Here is a 25,019-nt window from a genome sequence, read left to right on the forward strand (position 1 = left end):
GGGACTGGGGACAGTGGGGATGCTGGGACTGGGGACAGTGGAGGTGCTGGGACTGGGGACAGTGGGGACGCTGGGACTGAGGATAGTGGGGTCGCTGGGACTGGGAACAGTGGAGGTGCTAGGAACGGGGACAGTGGGGTTGCTGGGACTGGGGACAGTGGAAGCGCTGGGACTAGGGACAGTGGGGTCGCTGGGACTGGGGACAGTGGAAGTGCTGGGACTGGGACAGTGGAGGTGCTGGGACTGGGGACAGTGGGGATGCTGGGACTGAGGATAGTGGGGTCGCTGGGACTGGGGACAGTGGAGGTGCTGGGAATGGGGACAGTGGGGTTGCTGGGACTGGGGAGAGTGGAAGCGCTGGGACTAGGGACAGTGGGGTTGCTGGGACTGGGGACAGTAGAGGTGCTGGACTGGGGACAGTGGGGATGCTGGGACTGGGGACAGTGGGGTCGCTGGGACTGGGGACAGTGGGGTCGCTGGGACTGGGGACAGTGGAAGTGCTGGGACTGGGGACAGTGGAGGTGCTGGGACTGGGGACAGTGGGGATGCTGGGACTGAGGATAGTGGGGTCGCTGGGACTGGGGACAGTGCAGGTGCTGGGAATGGGGACAGTGGGGTTGCTGGGACTGGGACAGTGGGGTTGCTGGGACTGGGGACAGTAGAGGTCCTGGGACTGGGGACAGTGGGGATGCTGGGACTGGGGACAGTGGGGTCGCTGGGACTGGGGACAGTGGAGGTGCTGGGACTGGGCTAGAAAGAGAGCATGGAGCAAAGGGCCCAGGTGAAAAGCTCATCCAGGCAAGGAGGAGGGCACCCTTTCCCCAAGAGGAGGCAACGTGTAGGAGGGGCAGCAGTCTAAAGCATGCTTGGCCATTGGCAGGAAGAAGTCAGTGAGGATCCGGTGCTGTGTGAAGCGGGAGATGACGGAGGAGCAGGGGTCAGGCTGAGTGAGGGGCTACAAGTTTGTGGTGGCAACAGAAGAGGAGAAGTTAAAGGGTGGACAAGCAGAGTTTTAAAAAATGTTCTTAAAAATACTTTAGATGTTTATTGACCGTGATAGCATTAGCACTACAGTAACTGTGCCTGAAACCTGGGAGGTGGACTCCTACCTAGGTGGCCTCCCTATAACCACGCCCTGTGGGTCCACCCTCCCACAGTGAGTCTGGGCTTGGCCAGGTGACTTCCTTTAACCAACAGCACATTGGTAAATGTGTGGCAAGCAGAGACCTAAAAAGTACTTCCACATCCGGGACTGTCAGCTGGGAATCCCAGTACCAGGAAGCAGCAGCCTGAACTAGCCTGCTGGATGATATGCAAATATTAAGGTAGTTGTTACGCAGCAATAGATAACTGATACATGCTATTGATGTCACCACCATGAGACTCAAGCTCAAAGTTTACCCCCATTTCCTGAGCTCTGGACATTCACCCCCTTTTCTTTCCCAATTTTCTGCCCACTCACAACTTATGAGACCCTCCTCCAGCATTCCATGAAATACTGTTAGCAAAATTCCTTACCTCTTCAAACTTTCCCTTCATGTTTCAAACCTGGCCCTTCCTGGAAGTCACTGCAGCCTCCCAGGTGAGGCCTGGCTTTCCTCCCCCTCGCTAATGCACAGCCCAGACAGGGAGCAGCTGTGTCCTCCTAGCTCCTCAATGCCACTTGCAGACGAGTCTCCCTCCTTCTTTCTAAAAACCTCCATGATAGGGTCGTTTTGAAAACCAGATTTAGGCTCAAAAAGCAGTAATGCCACAAGCCACCACTTTCTCCTGAATTTCTGCACAGGGTGGCTGGAAGGCAGACTCGACTGCAGAATTGGCAGGACTCTTGGAGCTGCAGGACGAGGGACAGAGGCAGCGCTGAGAGAGGACCGGGGTGATGGCCGGTGGCAGGAAGGGTCACAGGCCTGGAGAGTGTGGGTGTGGATGGGGTATGAGGAGGGGACATACAAGTGAGAAGGCTGAGTGCAGAGGGTGGGATGTGGGCCTTTGTAGGTTTTGAAGCAGAACAGTTCCTTGGCTGTGGGAGTGGGTTGCCCTTCTGCGCATCTAAAGGGGAGTGGAGTCCCTCCTGGGCACAGAGCTCAGAGGCCAGGGGACTGAAGGGTGCGTGCCTTAAACTAGCCCAGCGTAGCTGCTGTGGTCCCTTCTGAGCAGCAGAAGGCATGCACAAAAGAAAGGAAAGGAAACCAGTTCAACTTTATGGGACCTGAATTGAACGTGGGGATTTGAGGGTCCCCACAGAGGGTGGGAGCCAGGAAGGTGGCCACTGGGCAGCAGCAAAACCTCCACTCTGCGGGGGTGAAACGGGGCTGGATAACTTTTCCATAATTATTTATTTTAATATTGCATCTTGTGTCTTTGTCATCAATTTACCCCAGTTTATCTTTAAATCTCCCCCAAACACTTGTGTGTAGTCATGATATGCATTCGGTTGAACCATATGAATTGCCAATAGTTAATGATTTCTGATCTATGAAAACACCACTTTTATATGGTTCAAACCTAACAGGCTCTTTTCAAAAAAATAAATCTAGATTTATTTTAAAAAGTGCTCCATAATTCAAATGTTTCCCAAACCAGAAGATATTCATTCTGTTGCAGCCCAAGATGGGACAGGATGCATCACCTTTTTAAGGTCACCTGACTGGGGAATGCAGGGAGTTCTCCCATTTTACAGATGGACAGACTGGAGTCCTTCAGTTTAGGGCAGTCAAACCTCTCAACTTGCCACTCACCGTAGGACTGACACACCACGTGCACCAGGGGGTAAGACTTCCAGAGGACTCGGTCACACCAGGAGGGCAAGTTGTACTTCATCTGCAAGTCAAAGTCAAAGCTTTGTAAAATGCCTGCTACTTTAAAAGATACACCGTAAAAGAAGAGGTCGAGGCATTGCATCTGTAATCCTGGATTCATCTGCTGCTGGTTTTTGTAGGATTTCCCCAGAGGTGGCTTTAAACCCTTTCTGCCTGCCTTAAGTCCTGGCTCCACGGCCACGCCCCACACTTTCAGACATCTGGACTCCTGTTTTTTTTTTTGGTTTTTTTTGCGGTACGCGGGCCTCTCACTGTTGTGGCCTCTCCCGTTGTGGAGCACAGGCTCCGGACGCGCAGGCTCAGCGGCCATGGCTCACGGGCCCAGCCGCTCCGCGGCATGTGGGATCTTCCCAGACCAGGGCACGAACCCGTGTCCCCTGCATCGGCAGGCGGACTCTCAACCACTGCACCACCAGGGAAGCCCTGGACTCCTGTTTTAGAATGAGATCGATTCACCTGGCTGTGCTTCCTTACCCTCCTCACTATTTCAGAATCTCTTGTATTTTTACATTCTCTTACTGTTTTTTTCTGACTCAGATGAACCCCTCTACCTGTACATTCAACCCAGCCACTCACTTTAATAACACACTCCAGCTACCCCCCACACCCATTCATCTACCTATATACTTACCATCCATCCACACACTCATTCACACATCCATCCATCCACTTACCTACCCGTCAACTCACACATCCATCCCTCATCTACCTATCCATCCACCCACCCATCCACCCACCCATCCATCCATCCATCCATCTATCCACTTACCCATCCACATATCCATCCACCCCTCCGCATACCCATCTCATCTTTCAAACAACATGTACTATGATGAGCCCTCTCTAAGCTACACTGTGAGCAAGTGTCCACTGGGTGTGACAGACGAGGCAAACTGGCAATGATAGCAACCCTCCTTAAGGACTATCATTTTCCACTTAAGTTCTAGCTCTTTCTCCTCTGCCTACAAACATAAAAGTTCTCATCCTAAAAGAGCCTTCAGTTACTTTTCTCTTTTCTTCTTTTTGCCAATTTTCTTTCAAGAATGTTCTGTTTCCACTGCCTCTACTTCTGGACTGCCCATTTGCTCTTTTTTAACTTGAGGTACAACCTACATATAGTCAAGTGTAGTGATCTGTACTGTATGGCTCGAGGATCTTTTCCATTTGTATACGCCCACTTCACCACTACCCAGATCAAGATATAGAAAACGTCCATCACCCCAAAGGGTTCCCTCAGGCCCCTTCCTTGTCAATACTGCCTCTGAGAGGTAAACCCTGCTGGGGCCAAGGTCTCCATGGATTAACTTTGCCAACTCTTGAACTTATAAATGGACTTAGTATATATTCTTTTGCACTTGGCTTCTTTCAACCTTATTCACCCTGCTGCTTGTGTAAGTTCTTTCATTTTATTGAGTAGTTGTATTCCATTGTGCGTATACACCACATTGATCTATTCTAATGTTGATGGAAATAGGGCTGTTCCCAGTTTTTGGACATTATAAACAAAGCTGCTATAAACACTCTTGTATCTGTCGTTGGGGGAACAAATGCACTACTTTCCCTCAGGTATACAACGAAGTGGAATTGCTGAACAGGGTAGGTGCATGTTTAAATTTCATAGATGCTGCCAAACTGTTACTTCTTAACACTGCGGTTCTCAGCATCGGCTGCTCCGGTGAATTACTGGTGGAGCTTCACAAAGACCCAGAAAGCAGGGCCCCACCCCTGGACCTGCTGCATCAGAACCTCTGGGGAGGGGGTCCAGGCACCTGTATTTCTGAAAAGATTCACCAGTGATTCACCTGCACACTCTTGGTAAAGAGCCACCCTTACCCTCCTGCGGTCTGGATTTCACCTCCAAGGCTCGATGTCAACTGTCCTTTCAGTGTCCACCCAACCCCTGAACCCAAGTCCAGCTGCTTGTGCAAGGTTCCAGTGACCACACACGTTCTCCTTGACTCACATTCCATGCTGGTGACCCCTGATCCTGGCAAGTCTCTCAGCCCCGGCTTCTGTGATGCTGCGAGCTGCCTGCTGGGTCCTCCCACCACCTACACACATGGTTCTTCGGTCTCCTTTGTTGTCTCTGCTTCTTCCTCTCCTCTCTCAATGGAGACTACCCACAAACCTGTCCACAGCTCTTCTATTTTCATCGTCCGTGTACTCCTTGGTGACCTCACCTACTCCCATGATCTGACCATCTTCTCTGTGCACACAACTCCCAAATCTACAACTCAGCCCTGGCATCAGTCTGGTGTTTTCAGCTGCCTTTTGGATGTTTTCTCTGGGATTTTCCAGTCGTGTTATACAGTAAATCTGAAAACAAGCTCTATTTTTCCCCTCCGAGCCAGCCCTGCCTTCTGATTTCACAGTTTCTATCAACGTCAATCAGATCTATCAACATATCCTGCTTTCCTCCTTTTCTTTCATTTTCATGGGCTCCCCCCCCACCCCCCGCTTCGGGCCCAGTTATTTCTCAGCTGGAGCCTCCACACTGGCCTCCTCATTGGTCCCCTGCATCATCCTCATCCTTTACACTGACGCAGACCAGTCTTCTCTGTGTATCACTGTGACAGTGCTAGCCCCTCAGCAGAACTTGCAGTGGCTTCCTGAAACAGGTGCCCATCAAACAGGTGAAGACGCTTTGCCTGGCATCAAGGACCCCCCTCTCTGCCACCTCAGGCCCCAGTTTCTTTCTCCTCATATTCAAATCCAACCAGACCATCCCTTCGCTGCCTCCAAATGTACCCCCAGGGACTTGCCCTGAGGGTGCCTTTAAACCAGACGAGCCCAGGCACACAGCAGCCAGTGGGCACCTCACAAGGTGTCCTGTCCCGGGTCTCAGCCTTGTCACGGCAGCAGTGCTGAGTCTGCTCTCCTCCTCTCAGTCTGTGTGTTTTTTTCCTCTAACTCCTGCTTTCTTCTGGCATCTCCCCAACTCTCGGCCTTTCTCTCCCACTTCCATCCAGTCTCCCATGTGCCCCTGAGTCCAGGTCATGCCCAGAATGCTCTCTATTTCCCCAGGTCTCTAGTGGCCCCAGGGAAGCTCATCACTGCAGCACCGCTAACCCCCAGGACCCGGCATGGGGCTGGCTCCCCTGGGTTGGGCCCCAGAAGGGGATGGATGCCAGGATTTCCTGCCTTGGCATCTGCTCCGGCAATTCTTTCTACCTGAAGTGGATCAGGCCCCCTCAGCCCTTGTCTTGTCGAAATCCAAGCACCCTCAGGCACCACAAGTGGCCCCTCTTCAGGAAGCCTCCCTGATCCTTCCCTGCCCTGATGGTCATTTCCCTCTGTGACCTCTCCTCACAGCATTGGGCACCGCATTATATTCTATCTCTGGTTAGTTAGTTGCGTATTTATCTTGTCTTGTCTTTCCTACTACAAACTCTCTGAGGGCAGACATCTGACTCATCTTTGATGTCCCACGACCTAGGACAGCGCCCAGCCCATCATAAGTCATCAATAAATATCTGTTGAACAAGAATGAAGGAATGCTTTATTACAGTTTCCGCAAACACTGTTTAGTGGAACACAAGTGGGCTCATAAGATATTAATTGATATTTCATGACCACTTGAGTTTGGCACACGAATTTTCCCATAGAGAACCACATGCTCATAAACCTGTAAAGGCTCTGATAAGTCCTGCAGCAGAGAAGCTTGTGTAATGATGATTGACTTGGCAGATTAGCAAATATATTTGAGTACAGGACTTAAAAAAGAGACAAAATATACAAACAGCTCATACAGTCTAATATCAAAAAAGCAAACAACCAAATCAAAAAATGAGCAGAAGACCTGAACAGGCATCTCTCCAAAGAAGACATACCAACAGGTACATGAAAAGATGCTCAATATCACTAATTATTAGAGAAATGCAAATCAAAACTGCAATGAGGTATCTCCTCACACTGGTCAGAATGGCCATCATCAAAAAGTCTACAAATAAATGCTGGAGAGGGTGTGGAGAAAAAGGAACCCTCCTACACTGTTGCTGGGAATGTAAACTGATACAGCCACTATGGAGAACAGTAATGGAGGTTCCTTAAAGAACTAAAAGGAGAGTTGCCATATCATCATGCAATCCCACTCCTGGGCAAATATCCGGAGAAAACTCTAATTCAAAAAGATACATGCATCCCAATGTTCCTAGCAGCACTATTTACAATAGCCAGGACATGGAAGCAACCTAAATGTCCATCAGCAGATGAATGGATAAAGAAGATGTGGCACACACACACACACACACACACACACACGCACGCACGCACGCACACACGTACACACATGGACAGAAGCGTCATGAGGCAACTGCTTGCAGTGTGCGTGTCTGGTTGCCCAGCCTCTCCTTAGGGGAGGGTTTTGCTCTGTGACACGATCAACATATGATTTCTAGCTTGCTTTCTTTTTTTGTTACCTAGTGGATGAGGGTGCTCTTCACTTCCCATTCACCTTTATGGGCATGGACAAAAGAGGGGCGAGGTGTGCCAGGGGGGTGGAGATGGAGGGCAGGGAAGAGGACTCACCCCTGTGGCTTTCTGCTTAGTGTAGGCGTATTTGTCCCGAGTCAGTCTTTCAAAACGGTAAGTGGGAGCGAATGTGATTTCTTCCTCCTCTGCGACCAAACAAAACCATGGTTTCAGTTTTGATTTCCCATGTTTCACGTCTGGCCAAGTTTCCCTCTTTTCCAGGCATAATCCTTCCCCCAGTGATGATGCTTGGGAAAAGGGGAGACAGAATGCTGGAGGGAGAGGGCCCGCGAGAGAAGGATGGCGGTTCTCACCGAAGTGCAAGAAAACCTTCTGCTCCTTCCTCTCCATGAGCAGCTGGTCATGGGCCAGGAGGTCTGCGTACTGCTGCTGCTTGATCTTCTGGATGATGGCTTCTGCCTCCTGGAGCAAAGACACGGCCAAGCCACTGGTGAGACAACCCTTTCACCCACGTGGTAAGAGGCACGTCGCCACCTTCCTGCCTGGCGCGCCAGGACCCGAGTCCCCGAAGCTGCACGAGGCCCTGGTCCCAGGGACGCTGGGCTGGTGCTTATTTACACTCCACCGTTTTATACGGACAACCCTGCAATCGTAGTGAAATATCAACTCAGTAACATAAGCTCCTGGCTGTTCTAACTTTACGGAGGGATACTATTTTTGTGTACCGACTTCTAGCATCATTTTTATAAGGCTTCTCTAGATGGGTAGGTATGTCTCCCTGGCTGCCTGTTCTCTCTGTGAGACAGCCTGTTGTAAAGACATGAAAGGATCTGAAACCCCAGCCCCCGAAGCTATGGGCACTGGGCCTCCGTGATCCGGGCTCGGACTCCGAGAGTCGGCGTGATATAGGTGGGGTGTGCCGTCCTTGGAATCCAGCTGTCCTCTCTCCTGAGACTTACGTTGCCTACGCTTTGGCGAATGCACCTGGCTGACCTCCCGGGGAGTGATTGGGCGGACGGCCCCTTAAACTGTGAAGGGTCAGGATTTGTGGGGCCTCTGTCCACCCCTCTCCCCTCTGCCTGCTCAGTCAGGAGGGAGAGAAGGAAAGTTCCCGAGGAGCACCCTGTGAGGGAGGGAGTGGCCGGGGAGGCAGAGGGGGGCACAGATGGGCCCTAAAAGCCGCTGTGGCAGCGACAGGCCGAGGAGGCCGAGGGATGTGGGAGGGCTGGGCAAACATCTGGGAGGGGAGTTCAATCCCAACTGTCAGAGGCCTGTAACCGACCCAAGGCCATTTTCTCAGGCCGCTTGTGCTCCAGGAGCCTCTCTCCCCTATAAAATCAGGTCCGTTTCTGCCGTCCCCTCTCCCCTCACAGACAGCAGTGCCAAAGTATTCCTGGTACACAAGGGGCAGACAGTTCTCCTCCCATGCCTGGCCTCTGCCCCATCTTTCAGGAGCAACCGAGTCTCGCTCCAGGCGTGTCCAGGGGCCATGCCTGCCCACTCCCTTCGCAGGGAATCTTTTGCCCTCCCTGAGTGAGCAAGGCCATCTGTGCCATGTGGCCCCTCTGACTGCTGCTCATTGGATGGGCATCCAACTTCAGGAATGCCTTCCTCAGGCTGCCCGGTGACCCATGATTTGGGGAGAAAATGGAGCTGGTCTCTGCAGACTTCAGCCTTTCCTGGGCATCTGGGACTGGCAAATCGAGGGGCCACTGCTGGTTAGCTAGAGGACCAGAGCGGCAGACAGGTGGTGAGGTGGGGTGGCCAGGACAGTTATGTGGCAGGTAGGCGTGAGCAGAGACCAGCCGTAAAGAAAGGCAGGGGCTCCGTAATGGGACCAGTGTCGAGTCCCGGAGGAGTAGCTGCCTTGGCCCAGCTCGGTCGTGTGTCTCCCTGACCCCCTGCCCTGAGCTAATGCAAGGAGCCTCTGTCCTGCGCATCCCCAGCCCCAGGAGGACGGCCCCTCACCCAGGTGGGCAGCTCCACGCGGTAGTTGAGATCCCCGAGCCAGAAGAGGTGGGTGAAGCGGTGAGTGATGTTAAAGGAGCTCAGCTTCTTGTCTCCCAGAGCCAGAAACCGGAGAATGTTCATATAGTTTTGGTTTCGCCTAATTAAACAAAAAAGCAGCCAGCTTAGCACAGGGGCATCAGTTCCCTGCTGCCCGTGCCAGGAAGTCAGAGGGGACACGTCGGGGAGTGAGACTGAAATCTCCAGCCCTGTGGCAGCAAACCACGCTTATGCAGCCCCTGGGCTGAACTGGGAACGCAGGGCGGGGCCCCGGGAGCATCCGCTCCGCAGGGACTCGGAATCATCAGTCTTCTAGATGGCCGTCTGCATGGCTGGGCCACCAACAGGCAAAATGCCCATCCGTAAGGGCGCCCCGGATGAGGTTTTCCCTTGAGAAACGGAGTGTTGTTTAGGTGTCTGCTGGGTTAGCGACATGAGGAAATGTCTGTTCCGTCCTTTAGGCAAGATTCAGCCACACGTGGATGTAGCTGTACTTGCCTTTGATGAGAACACGGGAAAAGCCCTTAGAGACCGACCGGACAGGGTCCCAGCCAAGGGCTGAGCCGTCCTTATGGTGTTTAGGGTTTGAGGTCTGTCTGGGCAAATAACCCCAACCCCTGCTCCGGGGGCATGAGCTCCATTACCTGAGTTTCTTTTCGCTTCCGGAAGTCAGGTGGCTGTTGACAAACCCCAAGGAGGTTCCATTGAACATGAACGATACCCCCACGGCTCCCTTGTTCCCTAAAGGGAGAGGGAGGGAGAAGTCAGAGCATCAAACAGGGAAAGCTGCCTAGTGGGGGGAAATCAAGGTGAAGCAACGTCATTCGTCAGGAGGGAGAGAGCCGCTGCGGGAAAGTGGAGGCCAAGGAAGAGAGCAGAACAGCTTCGTCTGGGGTGGGAGATGGGACAGGTGGTAGGGACTGGGGGGCGAGATTCCTCCAGGACAACAGGAAAATGGGATGAGCGGCCAGCAACCTTGGGGTTCTCAGCAGGGCTGAGGGAGGAGGCTACTGGTGTTAACTCATCCTGGCATCTCCCTCTAAGGGTGGGGGGGTGGGGTGTTAGTTTCTCCACATGCCCAAGCAGGACCATTAGAAGGAACCAGAAACCTTGAGAAGGAGATTCAGAAGGAGGAGCCCAGGGCTGGGGGGCAGCGGGTGGTGACCAGCTAACTCCAGATTCCTGGAGAGACCAAAACCCACACTGAGACCAGTGGTCCTCAGAGTATGTTCCCCAAAACAGCATCAGCACCACCTGGGAACTTGCTAGGAGCACACGTCTCAGGCCCCGCCCTGGACCTACTGAATCAGAGCTTCAGAAGTGGGAGCCAGTAATCCATGTCTAGCAAGTCCTCTCTAGGACAGGGGTTAGGCAGACACTGACCCACCACAAGCTGAGAATGGTTTTTATGTTTTTAAACAGTTGGGGAAAAAATCAAAAGAAGAATATTTTGTGACACATTAAAATTGTATGAAATTCAAATTTCAGAGTCTATAACTAACGTCTTATTGGAACACAGTTATGCCTAGACAGAATCCAGTAATTATGACACAGACTGCATGACCTGCAAAGTTTGAAATATTTACTCTCTGGCCTTTTGGAGGAAAAGTCTGCCAACCCTGCTCTAGGTGGTTCTGACACATGCCGAAGTCTGGGAACCTGCTCCACCCATCACGGCATCTGTGAGCCGTACGTACTGAGCACTTGAGATGTACAGGTCCAGACTGAGATGTAAACGTGTAAAAGACACATCAGAATTGTAAGCCTCGGTAAGGAAGACAGACTGTAAAATATCTCATAAATTTTTATATTGAATACCTATTGAAATGGTAATATTTTGAACGTATGAGGCTTGATAAGATATATTATTAAAATCGACTTCCCTTGTTTCCTTTTCCTGTTTTGAATTTGGTACTCAAAATTTAAAACCACCCAGGTGGCTGACATTCTGTCTGGGCTGGGTAGCAAAAGGGCCCTGGAGATCACCCGGCTCTGCCCCTTGGGACTCAGGGGAGCCACAGCCCAGCCAGTGGCCGAGCCAGGCCAGGTCTCCTGCCCCCCCCCCACTCCGCCGACCCCCACCCCGCCCTGCTCCCCTCGCCCCCAGGAGGCCCCTCCTCTCAGCTTTCTCCCCACCCTGCGGTGCCGCCTGGGTTTAAATCCCTGCCCACCACTTCCTTGTCACAGGGCCTCGGACAGGTTAGGGAACATCACTGCAGCCTCCAGAGCCCTGTCTGCGAATGGGGCTGATGACAGTCCCTGCCCACACAGGGCGCCTGTATTAAGTAATAGCCGGAACGCGTTTAGCACACGGCCTTGCACAGGGTACAAGGTCTTAGCTCTCCAAGAGGTCTTAGATCTTCCGCCGGTCAGCCAGCATTCACCGAGCTCCTGCCCTGTGCTGACCATGGCTGGGAGCCATTCTGGGGGAGGTAAGGAGGGAGACCAGCCCCAGGAGACGGGGGAGGGGAGACGGGGGGGCATTGGTACAGGGGAACTCCTCCACCTCCAAGCTGCCCTCCGACTGCCCAGGACTCCTGCCTCCTTCTCTGGCCTTGTCCCATCACCCACTAGAGCTGAGCCCAGGGACCACGGGGCCTTGGCTTCGCTGCTCCCCCTGCGTGGAACACCCCGCCCACGAGGACCCTTCTCTGCCCTCGGACTTGGGTCCCAATGCCCCGCTGTCAGAGGCCCCTGGACCCGTCTCAGGTAGTACTTGGATCTGCTCTAGTCCCCGCCACACACGCTTTGCCGCCGCTCACTCCCGCAAGCGTCCCGCCGCCCGTCTGTCCGTGGGAGCAGGCCGCCGCGTGCGGTGGTCAGGAGCCCAGGCCCAGCGCCGTGCCGGGGGGCTGGGGGCACACTCGGCTCCGTCCCGGGAACCAGGGCTGGGGCAGCGGCCGGGGGGAGGCCGGCCTTGTGTCGGGCGGTTGGAGCGCGTTGTAGGCTGGGGAAGGGCTGGTGGGAGGGGGCGGGCAGCCCAGGCAGCCGAGGATCGAGGACTGGAGGAGGTTCCTGGGCAGCAGAGGGCATGGGCTTCAGAGCAGGGCCGCTGCCACAGGAAGGAAGGGGGGCAGGTGGGCGTGGACGCGGGCAGCTTGCGGTCTGTCAGCAGAAAGGCTGAGAGGGCTTTTCACGTTCAACTGCAGCAGCTATTCTATTTCCTCTTACCTCTGGGCTCTGTCCTGTCCTTGACACCAGCCACCAGAAACCGCTGGCCTCGCCCTCAGCTCCACCCACGGGCCCTGGGTGGGTGCACCTGCCCTCACGCACTCACCGTCACACACAGACTGACACACACAGACCGACAGACTCACACACGCACACACTGACAGACTCACACAGACTGACAGACTCACACACACACAGTGACAGACACAGACACACACACAGACCGACAGACTCACACACACACTCACTCACACACGCAGACTGACAGACTCACACAGACTGACAGATTCACACACACACAGTGACAGACTCACACACACAGACTGACAGACACACACAGACTGACAGACTCACTCACACACACAGACTCATACACACAGACTGACAGATTCACACACACAGGCTGACAGACACACACACACACAGTGACAGACTCACACACACACAGACATACACACAGACTGACAGACTCACACAGACTGACAGACTCACACACACACACACAGTGACAGACACACACAGACTGACAGACACACACAGACTGATAGACTCATACAGACTGACTCACACACACACAGTGACAGACACACACACACAGACACACACAGACACACACAGACTCATACACACAGATTCACATACACAGACACACACACAGTGACAGACTCACACACACACACACACAAACTGACAGACTCACACACACACACAGACTCACACACACACACAGACTGACAGATTCTCACACACACACACAGACTGACAGACTGACACACACACACACACACACACACACACACACACACTCACACTCACAGGCATGCAGCCCTCTGCTGTTTTCAGTTCTCTGAAGCACTGTGACTGGTCCCCACAGGCTCAGCTGATACCAATGTTTCCACCTCCAACCTGAGTCTGTCTAGATCTAGACCAGGGATCATAACCTACAGTCTGCGGCCAAACTGAACCTATGACTTGCTCGTAAATAGTTTTCTAGAACACGGCTGTGCTCAGTCATGTTCCTGCTGTCTGTGGCTACTCTCTTGTGTCAGCAGCAGGGCCGAGGAGTTGCACATGGACTGAAAAGCCTAAAATACTTACTACCTGGCCCTTCACAGCATGTCTGTCAACCCCTGTCCTCGGTCCGTGACACTCAAGGTAAGGTCCGTGCGCTAGCAGTGCTGACACCACCTGGGAGCTCGTTGGAAACACAGAACATCGGGCTCCTCCTGAGATGTACTGAGTCAGAACCCACGTTCTGCCAGACCCCCAGAAGCACTGGTGTAGACCCCACGCACGTTTAGGCCAGGAGGACCGCCCACCCCAGGTGGGGTGGACACGCGAGCGTCGGCTGGAGCGAGCTTACGTGGAACGCGGCCCCCCGCTCCCCCACCCCGCTGCTCCCCCACCCCCCGCTCACCCACCCCCCCGCTCACCCCCCACCCCGCTCACCCAGAGTGTTGGCGATGCCCGTCTTCACGTTGTTGGTGCAGACATGGCTAATCCTGTTCTCGTGCTCCGGCTTGGCCAGCACCGCTATGCGGATGTTCCAGAGGGTGTGGATGGCGACCTGGCGGGGAGGACAAGGCTGTGACCCTGGGCCAGGACACAGTGCTTGACCCCAGAGCAAGAGTCACACCCATCCCTCGCCCCACGTGTGGGGCGCCCTGTCTGTAGTCCCTACACTTTGGGGGACTCCTAAGGATGCCTCACAGATGAGACAAAGGGTCTTGGAGATGAGAGCCGGCACTGATGAGATTTCGATGAAGTAAAGATGACCTACAAGCTCAGGCAGGGAAGAGGGGGGACCCCAGTGATGAGCAATGCTCACGGACCCCATTAATTTCTGGATTCAGGTGCCCCTCTCTGGCCCTGGAAGCGGGGGGGCCCACTGAGCACATTCTTGCTTCTGAGATGCTCCTGGATTTGCCCAGCCCACTGCCCCAGAGTCCCACCCAGGACTGTGGCCACTGCTCACTGTTTTAAAAGTCATGCTGGTGATTTCTTGCAGGGAATGTTTGAGTATCTCCAGCCACTCCTTCTCTCCCAGGGGGTCCTCCTGGGTGCCGATCACGTAAATGTCATGGGGGATGTAATCAGCAGAGTCATCCCGCGTCTTTCCCTGCCCCTTGGAGAGAAACCAGGACGTGATCTTCTTGGGAGGGGGGGCGTTACCTTCAACAGCAAAACCCAACACCAAGTGAGTCAGAGGTACATCGGGACAATTCAAAACAGACGTGGGGGGTGGGAGAGGTTCACACAGTCACTGGAAACCATTCAGTTCCCCCAGCGAAATATACCTTCAAGAACTAGGTACTATCATCCCCCAGGATGTAAGGGAGGGTGAGAACTCAGTTACTTGTCTTTTTCTTTTAGTTTTTTTTTTTTTTTTTGGTTGTGCTGCACAGCTTGCGGGATCTTAGTTCCCTGACCAGGGATTGAACCCGGGCCCTCAGCAGTGAAGGTGTGGGGTCCCAACCACTAGACTGCCAGGTAGTTCCCTCAGTTACATTTCTTTGTAAAGATAAAGTTAAGTTTCAAAACTAGAAACACCTGAAGATTCTGTAACTTGAACTAGTAGCACAAGATGTCAGACACTGTCCTAGTCTCTAGGGCTTTAGTGATAACTGAGACACGGGCCTTGAGGAGTTTACATTCCATTGGTGGTGAGAGAACGCTGTAGGCTGACAAGTTTAGCACGGAGGCTTCTAGCCCATGGTTAGGAGACAACAGTGCCTTCACTGCACAAGAGAGATCTCAGCCGAAAACCAAGAGATGTGCGGGAGTTAGCCAGAGAAATGGAAGAGCATGGAGGCCCACCTAGTGCCATTTCAAAAGCTGAGCTGAAACAGCTCAATAAAGAAATGATGATAAAGATGCATTTCCCTCAAAATGCCCTTGGAGGTTGAGTAAACTTTTTTCTCAAAGAGATAACTTTCTTGGTTCACAAGTGCCGAGAAGCCAAGAACTGGAGCGACCTGACTGCCGCCGAGTTCTGCTCCCACTGTGGCTCAGGACGGGAGCACAAACCCTGGGGCCTGGTGGTCTCTGCTTGGGGAGACCCTCGCATGCTGCCCTGGTGAGGCAGGGCCCTGGCCAGCTCCTTCCATGCCGTGTGAAGGGCACCCCCTGCAGTTGTGCGCCTGGACGGCCTGAACCGTGCCCAGCCAAATCTAAGACGTCCAGGCTCGCAGAGGAAAAAACGGGAAGGGGCCGGTGCCCACGTGCATGAACCCCCAAGTGTGAGAGCTGAGGAAATCAGGTGGCCAGTAAGAAACACTGGTGGGGAGAGAAGCACACAGGAACTGGGCAAGGGTTCTACGTCAGCACTGCCGTGGCCCCTGGAATCTCTGGGCGTGAAGGTCTGGGGAGGCTGGGTCTGGTGGAATCGGGGTGGGCAGCTCTCCTGACTCCCCTCCTGGAACGCCAGCCCATCCTCCACCAAGCGACAGGCCAGGAGTCCCATGTTGCGTTTTTATTTCGGACTGTCCCCCTCCCCCTCCACGAAGGGCTTCTGCTCAGCCTCTTCCTCCCGGGGGGCTGCTGGGTGACACTGTGCTGCATTGGGAGGTGGTCCTGACTCTGCTCCAGACAAAAGTAGGCGAGACAGAGGCCCAGTCAAATTCGAATTTCAGATAAACAATGGATAATTTTTAGAATAAGTATGTCCCATGCAATAACTGTTTGTCTAAAATTTAAATTAACTAGACGTTCTGTATCTACTTAATTTTTTAAAATTTCTAGCTGAATATTTACACCAAATAATTATTTAGTGTAATTCATATTAGTATAAAAATTTGTATTAGCATCTAAGTATATACTGTGTATGTTTGGTACAATGCATATTTGGTGTATATTTGCACTTACCTCTAGCCAAATAGTTACACTAAATAATTATCTAGTATAATTTATATCAGTATAATATATTTATATATTTAGTATATGATATATACTTAGTATATATTAGTATGTAAATATATATAGTATATATATGTAGCATAATATATATTTAGTATGTATTTATTTCTAGCTAAACACCTATACTAAAAAATAATTTGTTGTTTATAGGAAATTCAAATTCAACTAGGCATCATCTCTCTTTCTCTTTCTTGCTCAATAAACCTGGCAGCCCAAATCAAAAAGGGAGTTCTTCCTTCTAGGACTGAAGCCCCTTGGCAAGCTGCCCCAGGCTGGCAGGTGCCCAAGAGCCTCTTCACCCATATATTCAGACTTTCCAGTTTCGACAAGCAACGTAACCCATTTCAGCTGCACTTGGGGTATGAGAATCCCAGGGCTTGTTTCTCTTACCCCTTGTCTCAGGATGGGTACCCAGGTCTCGGGACTGGGGGTGGGGGGGAGGCAGGCAAGGATGCTTGAGGCAGCAAAGCAGAACCCCAGGGGAGGTGCCTGGAGGCGGGGTGGCATGTGGACCCACCCATGTTCCAGGTGCCGATGAAGATGGTGATCATGTCGGGCTCCGGCTGCTCTGAGTGCTTGTTCTTCATCTGCTGGAGGAGCTGGCAGAAGCCTTCTCTCTTCTAGGGATTGAAGGGCAGACAGACTCAGACAGGCCTCTGCCTCCCTGCACATGCTACTTTCAAAGGACTGGTCAGCTTCGAGAAAACTGAGGGGAGCGCAGATCAGTGTGGACTTCCAGGAGAGCCATCTGGAAATACGTGTCCGAGGTCTTAAGAGAGCGGCTTCTCTCTGACCCAGCCCTTCCACTGCAAGGACCTGACTAAGGAAAGAATCAGGGACTGTTCGAAGACCCGACTACATCGTGGGGACTGCAGCAGAAAATATTAGGAACCTTCGTGTCCGGTCTTAGGAGATGAATTACTAACTGTATTATGGGTCATCCATATGCTAGAAGACCACAGGTTTTAAAAATTGGGGGGCAGAAGTACTTCATCAACAAGGGTAGACGGTCAAGATACCTTGTTTAGTATGAAAAACCAGTTGACAAAACACTATGAACAGCACCACTGCATTTGTGTTAAAAAAACACAAACAAAAACCATCCTGAAAGATAGAGTCCGAGGATTACTAGTGGTATAGGGCTGTTTCTATTTTAAACTTTTTGTTTCTCTGTATACTTTTTCACTAATGAGAATTAGATTACTTACGTAATGAAAGAAAATTTAAATCAAAGAAACGAATTAAAAAGGAAAGAACACACAAAGGCTGTCGTAGCCTTCTTAACAGTCTTCGTTTAGTTGTCCTGGGTACACAGTAGGGCACAAAGTAGACGTGGCCCTCTCGTAGCTTACAGTCCAATAGGGCAGGGTGACCAAACAAGCATGCCCCCAAGGTTCAGCCTGCACCATATGAAATTACCAACGTTTGACAATTTCACATGATTCAATCTAATGGCAAATCCAAGTTCCCTCCGTAGAAAGCAGCTCACGAAGAACTGTGATGGCTGTCTTTACGGAAACCTGCTTTTAGTTACAAATGGCTCAATATTCAGCGCCTCATCCTTCTGAGCTTGCGGCAATGAGCAGAACTGGGTTTTGGACCTCTGCCCACGTGCCCAGCACGCTGCCCAGCCAGGTTTCTGCCTCCCCCCACCTGTCTGGCCCCCACTTCCTTGTTTTTCCCAGTTCCTTCTCTATCATTCCTCCCAGTCCTTTTCACCCTCTCAGCCAGTTCTGGGCACCCCGGACCCCCCCATTGGCCTCCCAGCAGCCCACCCCTGCCAGACAGGTAGAAAGAGGTGGGTCCTGGCACTCGATGGGGCTGTCCCTGTGAGCCTATGATAGAAGCTCTGTCCCTCTGCCATGGTGCTGACACAGTCAGCCAACACCTCACGCGCTGGGAGCTCTCTGTGCCCTGTCTCATCCGAGTCGTACACTGCAGGATAAACAGCAGGGCCGCAAGGGTGGGTTTCAGCCCCTTGTTGGCATGTCTGAAGTGAGGGATAAGGTCACAGAGACACTGTCTGTACAGAGGCCCACCACAACGCCCAGATCCCAAGTTTCTCCATCTGCCCACCCACCTCTTACTCCAGTAGCCAGGCCTGGCAGGGACTCTCACTTCTGCAGAGTGGGGCAAAGTGTAGAAATGGAGGGAGCGCTGGTTGAGACTCAGATCTAAATCTGGGGTGCCCCTGAGGGCCTCCGGGTGCATCCCGGGGAAGTTCAAAGCCCCCCCAGTGGGGCTCAGGGCTAGTAAGACATGGATGATAAAGGGTGCACTCTCTCAGGGGCAGGCGTGGCAGCAAAGGGAGAGGATGGAGCTGTGATGCTTGAATCCCAGCTGGCCTGGAACGCACCCCCTCAGCTTCCTGCGCTTGGCTTTCCCAGGTGGGAAATGGGTTGTGAGAGCTGAGTGAGCCCATGGTACCGACTTCCAGGCACACAGCAAGCCTCAGAAATTGTGCGTCCCTCACTCCCCTCTTGGCCCATCTTAGTGGTTTGTCGTCACTTACTTTGGAGTCAGCAAAAACATATTCCTTCCGCAGGGTCTTCTCCTTCTCTGTTTCCACCAAAATCACCAACTTGTTCAGAAACTTCTGAGATTTGATGAGCTGCAGGACTGAAGAGGGAAGAAAGTTCATCTTTCTCATCATCACCCAATATGTAGAGCCTCCACTACACTCTGGCACTTGACCATCAACAGTCCTGACTTTTCCGTGTCCAGGCTGAGCCCCAGATCTGTGCCTGGTCTCCCAGATCCTTGCTCCTCTTACAGGGAGGAGTTCATGGCTGGGAAGGGTGGTGCCTGGAACAGGAAGGGTGGCCTGGCCGGAGCAGAGACAGTGTGACTGTCCATCTTTTCAGCTCCCTGCCTCTCTTCCTTCCTTCTCTCTCTCTCTCCTCCTCCCTATCTCTTTTCCTTCCTTTCTCTTCCTCCCTTCCCTCTTGTGCTTTTGAATTTATATCTAAATGAAAAATTAAATATTTTCACTTCTATCAACGACTAAAAGACTCAAATTGTTCTACAAGATTTTTACGAACAATTGCACTCCCCAACCCCACCTCCCTCCAATGTCCAGCTCCCTAGAGGCAACCACTATCAATTCTTTTAGTGGATTCTTTTGGAATTTTACTTCATGACTCTAAATATGATGCTTATATTGCTACTTCCTGGTGTTTCAGTCTTAGGTACTTCCTATTACATAGTGACTTCCCACTATAGAAGATGAAGGTTTAGCTCTCTTTCACATTCACAACCTGTTCCCCCACCTCACCATTCCCCTCCCCCTGCCAGTTTAGTCCCTCCATCATCCTTCTAATAATTATATCATCATTTTGGCCAGATAAGCATTCAGTGTTTGTTATTATGGGAATGCTCTTAACAGACAAGCCCTGACTGCTTTCTTTTTCCTACACAACTTTCTGTTTTTCCTGGAGTTAACAATTGCCGTACTTTTTTCAGTGGTCCTAACTCTCTCAGTTTGTAACTCTCTTTTCCGTGTGGTCAATCACTTTCATCAGTTTCATCATCCTGAGGGAGCCTCTCCCAGAGCCTCTGGGCCTTCTCTTCTCCAGACTGGTGACCTCTAGGCCTGATGCAGAGCCGTTACTTTAGGGCCTTCCTTCTCCATCATCTGGGAAATCCATTCACCTCTGTCTCTCTTGTATTGGATCCCATGTCGTCCTCTTCCTCAGTTTATGCCTTCATTTTGGTAGAGCAACATCTCTAGTAGCTTTCCAAGAAAGAAGGGATGGGGTGATACATTTCTGGAAGCTTTGCATGTCTGAAAACTCTACCCTCACGCTTCACTGACACAACTCTAAGTTAGGAATAATTCTCCTCAGGACTCTGGAGACCTTGCTCCATCCTTTCTAGTTTGCAGCATTGCTGCTGAGAAATAAAACATCCTTCTGATCCATCTGTATGCAGAAGAGTTCACAGGGCAAGCCTGACTGCTATCCTTGGAAAGCCAGCTTGAAGGTGGCCCTTGGTTGGCATCTAGGACCTTGGATTTGGGGAGGGTTCCCAGCATCCCCAGAACTAAGAGCAACTCACTGTGCCTGTGATGTTTGTACCAACAGTGTGGTTTACACTGAATATTTGTTTTCCTCCTGGGAGTCTGGGTGTGTACCAGGCAGAAGGTGCCTACATGACCAGCCTCCAGTAACATGCTGGGATTCTGAGTCTCTAACAAGCATCCCTGGTAGATGACATCTCACATGTGTTGTCACAACTCATCAAGGGAGGAATTAAGCACGTCCTGCGCAACCCCCACAGGGAAAGGACTTCTGGAAGCTTGTGCCTGGTCTCTCCTAGACCTCACCCCAGGCACATTTTCCCTTTGCTGACTGTGCTGTGTCCTTTCACTGTAATAAACCACAGCTATATGACTCTACACTGAGTCCTGGGAGTCTTCCTGGAGAATCACTCACTGTACCTGGACATGGTCTTGGGGACCCCTGACCCAGGCTATAATCTATCTTTTGCTTTGAAGATTTTAGGATCTTTTCTTAGAATCCAGCGTTATGAGACTTTCCAATGTTGCATGTGCCTCAGAGTGTGCTGGCCACTCGGTGGGCCATTTTCAGTCTGGAAACTGTTTAGTCCTGAGAACTTCTCTTGAATTGTTTCTTTAATGCTTTTTCTCACTGTTTCCCGGTCTTCTCTTACTGACTCTCATTATATTGGTATTGGACCTCCTGGACTGGTCTTCTAATTTTCAAAAATCCCTTCTCTCCTATGTCTCCTCACTTTGTCCTTTTGTTCTACCTTCTGGGAGCTTTCCTCAACTTTATCTTTCCACCCTTCCTTTGAGTTTTTATTTTTAAAATTTCTGAAAAAAGATTCTGCTATAATGTTTTTATTTTTCCTTACTAATCTCCTGTTCCCTTCCTTCTCCTTTTTCTTCATTTTTATTTTGTTCTCGGAGTGTTCCTTTAATAGCATTCTGTTCTTGTTTCCTGGTCCAATTTCTTTTAACTGTCATAATTTGTTTCCTGCACGTTTTTTGTCTTTTTTCCTTACTTCTGCCTTGAGTCTCATTGTTTCCTATTCCAGGCTTCTCTCCAATGTCTGGTGGTCCTTAGCTGTGCATCCCCACAGTGCCAGTGGGGGACTGTCCAGCAGGGTTTCTCCACTGGGTGGTCTCATGGGTTGACTTGTGGGGAACCTCTTCATGGCAGTGTCTTTAGATTTTTGTTCCTGGGCTGGTCATGTGGTCCAGGAAGAATCTTCCAACTGCCTGCCTGCAGGGTGTGGGCCTGGCTGGCAGCATCCCGAGCTGGGCAGGGGTGAAGGCTGGCGTCTCAGCGTTCAGAAGTAACGCTGGTGTCTCCCACTCCCTTACCTCCTCCAGAGAATGAACCTCAGGTCTTCTGCCTAATGTGTGAGGGGTAGCCACCAGCTGTGTGGCATGGACAGGGATCTGGTGGGTCTAACTCTTTTAAAAAGATTTTCATCCAATCCTGCTGTCTATAACCCCAGCTTCACCCTCACTCCAGGGGCCGCGGTTGCTATTGACTCCTATGCCCTTTGTGGTTCTGTGGTATGTCAGGCGTCTCAACTTTCCCTATGCCATACTTAAAATTTAGCTTTTTTGGTTCCTATAAATTGGTTCTCATTATCCATCTGCTTTTCAGCATTCAGAATTGTGTTGCCATTACCTGCCCTCCTGTTTTCTCTGTCCCTGTCAGTTTTGCCTTTAGGAAGGGAACTGACAATCGTGTGTGTGTTCAGCCACCATCTTGAGCTGAAGTCTCACTCTAGGGAACTCGTGGGTGGTCCCTGCTCTCAGAAGTCCCCTCAGCCTTGTCAGAGGCAGCCACAGACTCCTACTGCTGCCAACTGGAACGCCCAGCTTCTCCAAATCTGCTGCTCTTAGGCTATGTCTCCCTCCCTCCGAATCTCTGGTTTTCCTTCTCTTTGTAGGACTGTGTGGCTGCCCCTGGGACGTGACATCTTGCTTGCTCAGAATTAGTATTATTAATACTAATATTAGTGTCAGTGGCAGGGTCAGTAAGTGGCCCACTTGTTCCCATACTTAGTTACACAGAATCATTTCGGTTCCTCTTCCCTTGCCCTCTCCATCTCCTCCATCAGCCGGTCTGAGCAGTTCTACCTCCACAACGTTCCCAACCTGCCTATCTTTCCCCATCTCAAGCCACCACCACCTCTTGCCAGCCACTGTCACAGCCCTTTAATTGGTCTCCCTGTCTCTGCTTGCCCCTGCCACCGTTTATTCTCAGCACAGCAGCCAGAGTTCATTTTAGAGGGGATCCCACCATTCCCCTGCCTGAAACCTCCAAACAGTGGCTCACTGCACTTAGAACACACCCCGGGTCACCAAGGCCCGCTGATTTCTTCATCCTCCGAAGCCCCAGGCAGAGCCACCTCTGTGGTGTGAAGCTTCCCCGCACAGCCCCACACAGCGCTCCTCAGTCCTCCCCCAGGGCTAACCTCACATCTGACCCACATTCTAAGACATGCGCACACGTCAGCTTTCCCTCCCGAACTGCAGGTTCTTTGAGGGAGGGCTATATAACTCAGGGCTGGCCCACGGAAAATGCTCAAAAGAGAAATGTGCATTGAATTAACTGACAAGAATTCACAGTGCTCCTCAGAATCCTGACGACCATTTCTTTCAGTCCAGAAACCTCAAGTTTTTAGAGCCGTCAGGCACTCTCTGACAATCTCCTTACTCATTGTTGGTTTCTGTTTCATTTTGTCAAAGCTGGGTCCATTCCTTTCAGTTGTAAGTCAGACTGTGGCCGTTAAGAGGAAAGTATGGTTCTAAGCCCGTCACTTTCAACAGCCCTCCCCGGCTCACACCCTCAATAAGTCCCCAGCTCTCCTGCCCAAGTTGGCAGTGGACGGAGCGGTCCTGCCCCGGCACTGCGATCGAACTCTGCGTGAATATGACAGCTTGTCACACTCCAGTGTCCAGGGACTTCGTTTCCTGGTCCGTCGTCCTCCTCACTGCTCGATGCTACCTTCCTCAAAGCTGCCTTGGAGGGATAATTATATGATGATGATGGTGGTAGCAGCCAATTATTTGAGCATCTACTAGACGCTAGACACTGTGGACTTTGACGTTTACTTACTGAAGACTCACGGCAGCCCTACAGGACGCTACTATACCTATTGGACAGAATAATAAACTGAGGACAGAGAGAGGGCCCTAGACCAAGGTCACAAGTGGCTGACCTGGGACTCAAGGCTGGGCTTCTAACACCTCCCTGTGCTCCTAACACCACTCTTCTCCTTTCTGCACCCCACCTCCTGCACAGGGCTGGTCCCCAGAATTCCATCCCCCCTGCTGCCCTGAGAGTATCCCTTGGACCTTCGTGCCACAGCCCAGGTGGGACTCAGGAGCAGGAGGTTGCAGGACAGGGCAGGCCCCTGTGGGGCAGCCCCCATGGCCTCTACCTGGACACTTTGCCGTGGGGTCAGTGCTGCCTCTGGGCTCATGGGATGTACTTTTACAGGCATTAGCTCGTCTACTCATGACAAGCCTATTATTCCCATTTCACAGATGAGAAAATGGAGGTACAGAGCAGTTAAGCAACTAGGCCAACATGATACAGCCAGCAAGTGTCAGAGCCTAGATTTGAACCTGGGACGTCTAGCCCCGGAGCCCATGTGTGCTCTTATCCTCTGTCCTGCTGTTCCCAGCATAGTGTCTGACATCGAGTTGGTGCTGAACGCACAATCCCCTTCCCGTCCCGCCTGGATGCCCAGCCCTAGGAGGTTCTAGGGGTGACGAGTGGTATCTGCAGGGCTTGGCTGTCAGGCCAAGTATCCACCATCTGAATAGACAGCTCAGGCCAGTGTTCTTGATGGGGCGAGGCTGTGGCTCATGTCATGTCCCCTAGAGTCCCCTGTGGGATGTGCTGTGACCTGCTCCCATTTGCCATCTCTGCTGGCGAGAGCTTCAGAGTGGGTGGTGGTGACCCAGGACAATATCTGAAGGCCACTCCAACTCATGGGCTAAATGACAGTGGGCAGACAGCATGGAAGCACAGCCCACGCTCCCTACAGGCATCTGCTTGGCAAGGCTAGAGCAGCGGGATTTTCCCAACTTTTCAACACCAGCCATCAGTCACGGTCTCCAACCAGAACCTGCCTCCAGAACATTCCATCCCACAAGTCAGGCTTCTAACAGAACCAGAGGAGAGTCCTCTGCTTCCAGACAGCAGGAAAAAGATTTTACATGGTGACCACATGCATATAATTTCTATGTGTGTGTGCATGTGTATGTATAACTACAACACGAGTTTCGTGAAAGAATGTTTACCTTTACTCTCTACTTTGATGTTTTCTGGTTTCTCCTTCTCTGTTCTTTCTCTTCTCACACTGCTTTATTCAGAACAAAAGATACTGATCATGCCTGGAACTGCCAGATAAGATACAGGATGACTGGTTCCTTTACAGAAAAAGGCGCACCTTCTCACAAGTATTGCACGGGACATACTTATACTAAAGCTTTTTCATTGTTTATCTGCAATTTGAGTTTAACTGGGCATCCTGTATTTTTATTTGCTAATCTGGTATCCCTAATTATATGCTACTAAGCAAATTTTGAGCCCCTGCAGAATAAAAAATACTGTTTACAGACCAGAGGGGCTTTGTCTTCAGGGGCTGGAATACAAACTGCTGTGTGAAATTTGACGGGAGAGT

The 25,019-nt window shown here is 51.5% G+C and overlaps 1 protein-coding gene across 3 annotated transcripts in view; it reads right to left on the bottom strand.

Annotated features, from left to right (window-relative positions):
• INPP5D (inositol polyphosphate-5-phosphatase D) overlaps window positions 1-25,019 on the bottom strand; it is a 132,005-nt gene that overhangs the window by 20,839 nt on the left and 86,147 nt on the right. For all 3 annotated transcript variants that reach the window (XM_060301729.2, XM_030870671.2, XM_060301728.2), the window contains exons 10-18: window positions 18,856-18,962; window positions 16,861-16,963; window positions 14,404-14,600; window positions 13,878-13,995; window positions 9,902-9,998; window positions 9,219-9,357; window positions 7,604-7,712; window positions 7,347-7,435; window positions 2,739-2,820 (exon numbers count right to left, since the gene is read on the bottom strand). In XM_060301729.2, coding sequence (XP_060157712.1) covers window positions 2,739-2,820; window positions 7,347-7,435; window positions 7,604-7,712; window positions 9,219-9,357; window positions 9,902-9,998; window positions 13,878-13,995; window positions 14,404-14,600; window positions 16,861-16,963; window positions 18,856-18,962 — 1,041 coding nt within the window. The remainder of the gene's footprint in view (window positions 1-2,738; window positions 2,821-7,346; window positions 7,436-7,603; window positions 7,713-9,218; window positions 9,358-9,901; window positions 9,999-13,877; window positions 13,996-14,403; window positions 14,601-16,860; window positions 16,964-18,855; window positions 18,963-25,019) is intronic.

The sequence above is a fragment of the Globicephala melas genome, chromosome 7 (genome assembly GCF_963455315.2).
Source record: "Globicephala melas chromosome 7, mGloMel1.2, whole genome shotgun sequence".
Classification (NCBI taxonomy): Eukaryota; Metazoa; Chordata; class Mammalia; order Artiodactyla; family Delphinidae; genus Globicephala; species Globicephala melas.